At 40.1% G+C, this 9817-nt stretch overlaps 1 protein-coding gene across 1 annotated transcript; it reads left to right on the forward strand.

Annotated features, from left to right (window-relative positions):
• Positions 1-1609: 1609 nt before the first annotated feature.
• On the forward strand, positions 1610-8632 carry tmem82 (transmembrane protein 82). Its single transcript, XM_079494260.1, has 6 exons — positions 1610-1721; positions 1909-1981; positions 2689-2884; positions 3048-3462; positions 3983-4167; positions 6548-8632. Exons 1-6 carry the CDS (start codon positions 1637-1639, stop codon positions 6653-6655), a joined length of 1062 nt encoding a protein of 353 aa, XP_079350386.1. The 5' UTR covers positions 1610-1636; the 3' UTR covers positions 6656-8632.
• The last annotated feature ends 1185 nt before the right edge of the window (positions 8633-9817 follow it).

Here is a 9817-nt window from a genome sequence, read left to right on the forward strand (position 1 = left end):
GTATGATAGCTAATATAAAGCTAAACCAAATACTAGAAACGGCATGATTCATATTTAGAACCCCACACTTAATCTCAGAAGTTAATTTATAGACCACTCAATGGCCTTAATCCTCTAAAACCAACTCTCTCCTCATTTCCTTCAGTATCCAATCTTCTTTGTCTCCATGTATGGTGAAAGAGTTGAGGCAGAGGACCTCATCTGAGGGGTCATGTGTGAGATATATACACAGTTACACTCCAAGTTTAAGGCCTGGTCGGACAGTGCATGCCAGAGTTATGCCCAAGACAGACAGACAGACAGGCAGGCAGGCAGGCAGGCAGGCAGGCAGGCAGGCAGGCAGGCAGGCAGGCAGGCAGACAGACAGACAGACAGACAGACAGACAGGCAGGCAGGCAGGCAGGCAGGCAGGCAGGCAGGCAGGCAGGCAGGCAGGCAGGCAGACAGACAGACAGACATAGGGTTTGTGCAGTGGGCTGCATGGGTTTCTTTGTATGACCATGTAAAAGGTTGATGGAAGGAAAGGTTATGATTTATAATGGCTTAAGAAAGTTCCAAAACAGTCTATGATCTAGAGCAGTGGTTCCCAAACTGGGGTCTGGGGACCCCCAGGGGTCCTTGAGGGAGTTCCAGGGGGTCCCCAGCTAAATGATAGTGTGGAACCAAATGGACCATTATGGGTCTGTAACTCTGAGAGTGTACAAATGGAACCAAATTGGTTCCATTTGTACATTCTCAGAGTTAAATTAACATTGATTTTACAATATAAATCTGGGTGCCAGAGATAGAAATGCCATTAAATGGGGGTCCGTAGACTAATATGAATGTCAAACTGGGGGTCCTTGAAATGAAACAGGTTTAGAATCACTGCTAGAGACATGAAGATCTTCTCTTATGGGGGTCTGTGGCATATCTTTTCAAATGGGGGTCCGCGGGCTAATTAGTGTCAATTTGGGGGTCCTTGACATGAAAACGTTTGGGAACCACTGATCTAGAGATAATGCACTGTATGTGTACAGTATATATACACAGCATTGATGGTGTTCAAAAATAAATACAGAGTGAAACTCCTAAAGGAACAACAAATGCATGTCTTAGTCACAGTGCAATCAAGTATTAAATGTACTGGCTCTCATGTCACTTATAGTATTACTGGTATAGTTTAACTACCGTAACTGTAATATATATTCAAAAGATATATTATTTATAAGGAATGAAAGTGTTTATCAAAAGACATCTTTCATAATCTATTGTAGACCATAGACTTATATACTGCTACATTGAATGTCTTCCTTGCCTTTAGACTAGAGAGTATAACATTGATTATATATGGAGCGATATAGTCTTATCATAATAATGCGTCAGACTGCAGAGAGAGGGCCTCGGTTCAAACTGAAACTATCAGATGACCTTTGGAACGAGCCGAGCCTGATCTGACAAGGCAAAGAGCAATGTCAGATTGTCACGAAAATATCCAAAGAGGCGATAAATATTTATCAGATCTGGAATAATCAGTGATTTGCACTTGATTGCGCAGTGGAACCATTTATTGTACTATGATGCTTTTCTCTAAATCCTAATTTATCTTTTGTGCTGTAAAAAAAAGAAAGAAGAAAGAAAGAAGTCCTTCAAGATAATGTTATCCATGCTGACCTCGCGGCTTCCTAATTTGTCATTATGGCAGTTTCTGGATGCGAATCCACTGGATAGTTTACTTCAAGGTGAGCTCCTTACTTAATTTCCATTTATCTAGCTTGGGTAGGGCTTTGACAGTGGTTGCATTTTACAATATCTAGATGACCACTTAGCTTCAGTGTGGCTATTTCTATCCTATTCGAGAGAGAGAAATGTGTTGTTGGTGATGACAAATGATGGCTAATATCTACGTAACTAATATCTGACCTACAGGGCTGATCGGTGCATGTGGGATCTCTGTGCTTTGTAACCTGATGAGAGTGCATGTATTCTTAGAGGCTAAGACGTGAGTTACAAGAAAAGTAATTTGATACGTGTGATGAAGATGAATAAAAGCATTTGAATGTCTATGTGTTCAATATACCTGGTAAAATTTAAAAATAATGTTTTTTATTTAATTTAATTTAATTTTTATTTCGCACATATTAGTGTATCACAATAGAGTACAAATCAGAATACATTTATATTTCATAATGCCTATATCCGATACACCCATGGGCGAAAAGGAGCAGAATTAGGAAGAAGAATACATTCTTAAAATACCTGCCCCCTTTTCACTTACAAGTTAGTATAGGCCTACTTTAATGATTGGCACATACAAACAAAAACAAAACAAGCAAGAAATTGTGACAGCAATGACACGTGCAAGAAATGATAGCTCTAGCGTTATATTTTATCCTATTCTATCCTATTCGTCGTCTTCATATTGCCTAAATATTTTATTTTTGCGATTTCTTTTAAATTGTCAAATATTTGTACAACCCTTTAAGTCGTCACCCAGAGAATTCCATATTCGGATTCCTGTTATCTTTGAGTGGTCCGTGCAAACTTACGTTTAAAGTCAAATTTCCTCCTACTATCCCCACTTTCTGAATTGGGTTCGAATAACTGTTGTAAATGAACTGGCAATGTTTTGCTTTTTGCCCTAAACTGATTCTGACCTTTACTTTCATATATGTTCCTCCTTTTTCTCCCCCCAACCGATCACTGTAGTGATGAAAGTGATGGTGGAGACAGATCAGGCCAGAAGACACCCAGACATCAGAGCCGAGCTAAAAGTGGGTTGGGTGGAACACTCCATTTCTTCTTTTTGATGGGGCTGCTGGCTGTGGTTGGATCCCGAGTGGCCTCCCTGGTGGTTCTAGAGTTTTCTCTTCGAGCTATTTCTGCCTGGCTCACAACTAGACCAGTAAGAGACTAACCGTGTGATCCACATATCGATGCAAAGCAAATAAGCAGTTACAGGCAATCATTAAAATCTACTGTTTAAATGACAGTATATACCAAACATTATGACCTTCTTTTGTTTTGCTTTGCCTCTCTCCTTGCCTCTCCAGCCTCCAAGATCCCAGGATTCAAAGAGGTTTCTGCAGCACCTGCTAGTTCAGTGCCAGTTCTCCTTGGGTTGTGCCCTAAGCTGCAGTCTAAACTTCCTCCACGAGGGGGCACCCCAACGCTTGCCATGCCTGCTCCTGGCTGCAGCACTCGGCTGGTTCCTGGCCAGACAGGCTGCACGTCTCCTGCGCCATGTCGTAGCCCTGTACAAACTGCACAGCTCCCAGCGATACTGCTGCGTGTGCATCGGCCTCCTCTCCTCGGGGGACTCCTTGCTACCCATGCTGCGCAGGGCACTGCTATTTACCTTCGCCGTGGCTGTGATAGCGGCCATATCGATCATCAATAAACACTTCCTGTCTGCAACAGAGGCCCTCAAGTTCTGGACACCACTGACTATATGCTACACACTGCTGGTGATCTACATGGAGGGTGAGATGAGATCCATACAGACAGACTGGCCTAAATCAGGCTGTGTAGGGAATTGGTAGTTTATGTCAGATTATGTTATATGACTCTGATGTAGGCCTATTCTATATCGCTGACCCATAAGGCAGTGTCCCAGTTAATAATCCCATGGCCCCTGAGAAAAATCAATGTGATCATGAACCCCAACTAAAAAGTGTCCCTTTATTGACTATTCAGGTATTTCCCTCTGGTGGCAGTCAGTGAGTCTCATATAAATGCACCATTTATACCATTTACCATAACTGATAACATCCATCGTTTCAAATTGTGATAAATAGCATGTTACATTGAAAATGTGGCCTAGCGTCAGTCTACTTTCAACCTCAATAAAAAAGGCAGAAAAAGCAAAAATTAAAAGAAAATGTGGCCTAGCAAGCAGCTGTCTATCTTTTTAATAGTTCACTACATTTTTAACAAATGATCTCAGGCTACTGCATGAAAGCCATAATAACCACTGCAATTTGGTCGTCGTCATGGGTTACAGCAGACCAGACCAGCAGCGGTCAGACCCTTCTGAACACAGTGGTGGTGCGTCTCGGGGGCCTGTTGGTGCTGATGCTGACGGTGGGCCGCTGGGCCGACGTGCTCCACATCCTCATCTGCTTCCTGGGCGAGGCTGGCTGTCTGCTCCCCACCATGGACCTGCTGGATTACGCGTCCTCCTCAAGGGTCAGTGAGCTCTCATCCACTAGTCTCATCGACTAAAACTAAGATGTCCGTCGACTATAGCTTTTTTCCACTGACGAAAACTAAATGGAAACTAAATGAAAACTATGATGACTAAGCTATGATGACTAAAACTAAGGCTAAATATATTGACGATTTCGCCAACAAATAAAAACTAGACTAAAATGTTAGGAAGGGACTAGTCATTTTACAATTGGTTGCATGCTGAAAAGAGCCGATCTACAAGCTCACAACGCTGTGAGCTTGTAGATCGGCTCTTTTCAGCAAGTGTAAAAACAGTCATTACAACGGCATCAAGGCCTGCCAAAATACATTTCAGTCGACTAAATCAACTGTAGATTAAGTCGACTAAAAGTCTTATGATATTTAGTCGACTAAAACTACACTAACACTAAAACATTCCAAGTGACTAAAATGTGACTAAAACTAAATGAAAACTATTCAAGAGACTATGACTAAAACTAAAATCAAAACTTGCTGCCAAAAACAACACTGTCAGTGAGTCTGCCTGGAGACAGCATACTGTATGATGCAGTGGTTCCCAAACACTGGGTCGGGAGTCACGGACACATTTTTATGGCTCTCTTTATTTTTTGTTTGCTACATTTTATTTTTAATTATTATTAGTTCAAAACATTTTCAAAAATACATTCCCAAAAAAGCAAAAATAAAATCATGAATTAAAAACCTAAATTCAATGCTTTTTTCAGTAATTTCATAAAGAAATCAAAGAAAAATTCGAAGATATTCCATAAATTAGAAAACAAAATGTTTAAGAAGTATAAAGAGAAAAGCTGATTTACAAGCTCGCAGCATGGCGCGAAGTGACGTGTTGTGTGCTTGTAGATCAGCTATTTTCATGAGTTTGGGTCCCGGGCAAACATCTAATCTCTCTTATTATAGGGGTCCCAGGCTAAAAAGTTTGGGAACCACTGATACTGTATATACACTGAAATATCTTCAGTGTTCCTTTAACTAAATAGACCCATATAGGGTCCAAATGGAGTGGACCGATTAAGGTCTGTTTGTACACTGTCACTTTCAATATTGCTCAGCATTGTTTTGAAAGTTCTTTTTAAAAAAACGATTTAAAGAATATATAGAAGAGTTGTATATGTAGATGTTCAAAATGCCTTAAAGCTGTAATCCAGAACTTATTTTGATTAATACAATGTTATTTTAACCATGTATGGCAGTTGAGTATGTTAATAACAAGATAACTATAGCACAAATGCAGTTATTGGAGGTGATCTCCCTTCCTACTCTTCCATTGAGAAATGTAAGAAATTTGACTGATATAACTATCAGTTTGGCGGCACAGAAAGGGCCTTTCTGTGTGGAGTTTGCATGTTCTCCCGGACATGGGGAAAAAAACATGCAGTAATCCTGGTCTCTAAACTGCCTCCCCCTGGCCAGCCGGGGCGCCTGATGGAGGGGAAAGGAACTGGCTGGAATAACGTGTTCCTTCCACGCGCTACTTCCAACCAGGGAAACTCCCCCCTGTCAGGTGTAAAGGAGCGACTTGGACACTCATGCATGAAGGAAGCATGAGTTCAAGTCCGTTGCTCTCCCCAGGTTGCAGACGGAGGGTGTGTAGAGCCCAGGATCACATTAGATAATTGACACAGGGGTGAAAAATGGGTTACAAAATCGTGGGATAAAAATTATATAAAAAAAATAGAATTTGAATCAGTTTGGACCTGTCTGGTTGACAGGTAACCTCGTTCCCATGCAGGCTTTTCTCATCTCACAACCAGAAAAGCCTGGAAAAGAACTACAGCTGAAAGTGTCTATATTGACTTCTGTTGAACGCACTTCCAGCTGAAGCTGACTTTTTGACCATCATTCACAGCATGGTTTTCATGCCCTGGGAATGTAAACGGATCTATACAGCACCGACGTCCTTGGGTGGTACTTCCTGACTGTTAACCCATTTAGGCCTGACGTCGAAATAAAAAAAAGCATTCGCTCTGAAAGAATATATATTCAGAGATTTGTGCCACATTTTTACGATTTTTCAAAAATAGCAGATGTACAAGGTCGTAGCGCGCCACTCAGTGGCGCGCTATGAGCTTGTAGATCTGCTATTTTTCAATAGCTAAAGTATAACATAATGCTTATAGTTAAACAGAATGGGTCTGCATAGACACTTTTCCTATAAAGTTCCCAACGTAGTTGACAGGTATAGTACTGCCTGGAGCTCATAAGGACAATATATTCCCAGGCCATTTCCTCTGGGTGGTGTGGTTTGCTCTCCTGTGCAGGAGTCTAGAATTTGAATCCGGGGTAGAATTATGTAACTTCTTCCCAACAGTCAACAATCTAATTTTAATGTAATTTCTTATGTGTGTGCAAACTGTAGGATGAAGAGGAAGACTATAAAGAACACCTCAGAAGAGAGGGACAACGGAAAGCAACCAATGCAGGGACACTGAAGTTAACTACCCCGGAAAAGAATAATGAACATTGATTCTTTCTCAATTAGAATCCTTAAAATTTGTCCCAATGTGCCATTTGAAACTATTTTACTTTTATGCAGAACAACTTTTGTAATGTAGGCCTACTGTAACATGATGTAATAGACAGTATGTTACAGAGGAGCCTGAAGGTATTGAACCCATAACATTTGGCATTGTTTTGTGGTATTAAAGCTTGAATTCCAAAATGGATTAATTCAAGACATTTCCAAACTATTGGGCTACATAATACCTCATGATAAAAACAACAACCATATCAATTGAAAATATATCAGTCAATACTTGTAATTACTGTGTAATTGTGCCTCATGGATGTGCCTCAGGATTATTATTTATGTTTTTTGAACATCAACCATATATATTGTATGAGCTATCACAGTTGAAACTCCTGAGAACAGCAAGAACATAGAATACATACAGTGCCAAAGATGTGGGATTTATGGAGACAATGCATATATGATCAAACCGTTGTCATAAAGAAAGCACAGTACAATTCAGTTTGAAAACCTAGATTAAGGATATCGTATTAAGCACCAATTTGCATTAAGCCCTCAGCCCTGTGTCTAAACCTGAGAATGCAGTGCAATCTGGGGAGGACACAGACTGATTACTGCTGTTCGGTGTTGAACAACAAACATGATTTACTAACTAACAATAAACAAAAATGCTTTTAAACGACTGTGTGTAAGTGTAACGACTCCAAACCTCCGTTTGGAAACCAAACATCTCCCATCCATGCAGTCAACCCTGCTGCCCTATCATATAGTTATGACTAAATTAAAGTATAATACAAGCTATTTGGTAACTTAAATTCATGCTAGCTTTGTACATCTGGATTTTGTTCAGATTAGGTCAGATGTCCTATTTGTAAGTCAAGGTCAGGCATTTCTTTTTTCTTTTTTTTTACCGCACTAAACAAATAGATGGTCAGCAGAAGCAGAACTAAAATGGAATAATGACTGCACAGCGTTATATAACATATGACCACACAGCCAACAATGGATCACCTATTTTATTAGGTATTTTTCACTAGGTCTATCACACGCAGGTTTAAGCATTAACTCTATGCAAGTAGCCTATACTGATGATCTTTACATTTATCAAATGAACAAAGGCTCGTCCATTCCCACACCAATGGCCTATTAGTTACAGTATGTTATTGTGGTGGGCGTTGGGCCCTCACAGAAATTTCGACAGCTTCAAAAGAAAGGCAAAATGGCTGACGACAATGTTAATGGTGTGTATAAAGTCACACAAAATGGCGTTACACAAAGAAATGGCTACTTTAACTATAGCTTGTATGCATTAATTGTACCCCACATTCAAAGATCAATGTCAAACACCACTTTGCAGCCTTTGCTTTTAATTAATTAGACTAGGCTATAATTCAAGAAAATAAAAGGGAAAAAAAGAATGGGGGGAAACAAAAACCGCCATTTGTGAGACTTTTGTTATAGCATTTTCGATCGTCTTCATAATAAGTGACAGCCTTACTTGCACACAATTTTACATTGCTCTAAATTATATCCCCGACCACCCCAAATTGAATCCACATTTGACGCTGGTATGGTGCCCATTTGGGTGTATCTTTATTGAAAGCTGTGAAGTGACAGGATGTTGATGTATATTCCACGGGGATTCTTATAATTCCGTCATTATATTCCACGTGAAAAAGGCTTGTGGAATAACATAAAGAGGGTTTATAATAATAAACCTGCGTGGCGGTCCGCTTTTTTCCAAGATACGGTAATCCAGGATTCGGATCGCTTGAGATGGAATTTTGTTTCGTTATTCCACCACAAAATGTTGGCCTTGACTGTAGTGAGCAAAATTGTACTATCCAGTGGTTTATTGAATAATTGTTTTTTTATTTAATTGGATAGTTCCCATAAATGAAGATGAATTCGATGGAGAGACGGGTGGTTTGGTTGTTGTTTCCAGGAGGAGAGGAGCGCCCGACTGCCTTGAAGTTCGCCATTGAAATGGCAGTTTCTCCCTCGGAAACAACAGCTACATTCTTTACCAAGCCTATTTCCAGACGAGAGGCGGTCCCCTGCGCGTGCGCTCTCTGCGAATTTAGCCTTCGTCGTGCGCCGGCGTCGCGCGCCAAAAATAGCCGACCTACAAGCCCACAACTCCTCAGATCTGCTACGATGTGTGGGCTTGTATATCGGCACGCGACACCGCTGCACGCCAGATTATAGCCTATTTATGTATTTGATCTCTTTTTTTTTTTTTTTTTTGGGTCGCTTTTCCTTTTTACCGCAGTGTTACGCATGCGTGGGTCTATTTTAGAAAGAATGAAATGTTCCTTCCCTGACCAACGTGAAAAAAAAATGACAAAAATCTAGGCTATATGTATTGTGTTTGCTTCTGTTTATTTTGTTCTCAGATTATTTGAGTTACACCCGCACGGGGAGAAAGAAATATATACTAGGATTATATAGGATTACACTTTGATTGTTGGATTTTTGGACTCGAGTCTGATTTATTATGTTAGACTAACTATTTATTTATAGGCGTCTTTGCCGAGGCCACCATAAAAAAAAAGAAAAGGAGAAAAAAAAAGAAAAAAGAACCCGGACTAGACCAAGTAGGCTACTAGGCTAGCTGAGAAATCTACACTCAAAATTGTATTAAACTGCAACCCATTTTAAGAGGCATTTATTGGTGTAGCTTTTGTGTTGTCAGGCTCAGATTTCCTTGCTCACAGTCACAGCCACACATATACAGATCCCCATGTCCTACTGTATAGATTCCTCTTTATTTCTCAGCAGTGGTCATTATTCCCACGCTTTGTAGATAATGATTTATTTTCACAAAATTGCCTATTCATATAAAATCCTGCATTATTATTATAGGCGAAATGTCACTTGGCTCAAGACTGTATAGGGGATGCAGTCAGCCTATACCAAGACATGATCTCTTTCCTTAAGGCCAAATCGAAGATAGTGATCTATTTATACAAACAAAGTTATAACCACAAATTATATAACCTATGTCTATCACTTTGCATAAAAGGCTATGAAATGGCAGGAAGCTTATGTAAATATGGAGCAGTTCCACGGCCGACTCATGAGGACAATTAAGATAATGATGATCATGACATTGACTTTGTGCACACAAAATAACACATTGCTTTACTAAACTCTACT

Source organism: Electrona antarctica (genome assembly GCF_951216825.1).
Source record: "Electrona antarctica genome assembly, chromosome: 2".
Lineage (NCBI taxonomy): Eukaryota > Metazoa > Chordata > Actinopteri > Myctophiformes > Myctophidae > Electrona > Electrona antarctica.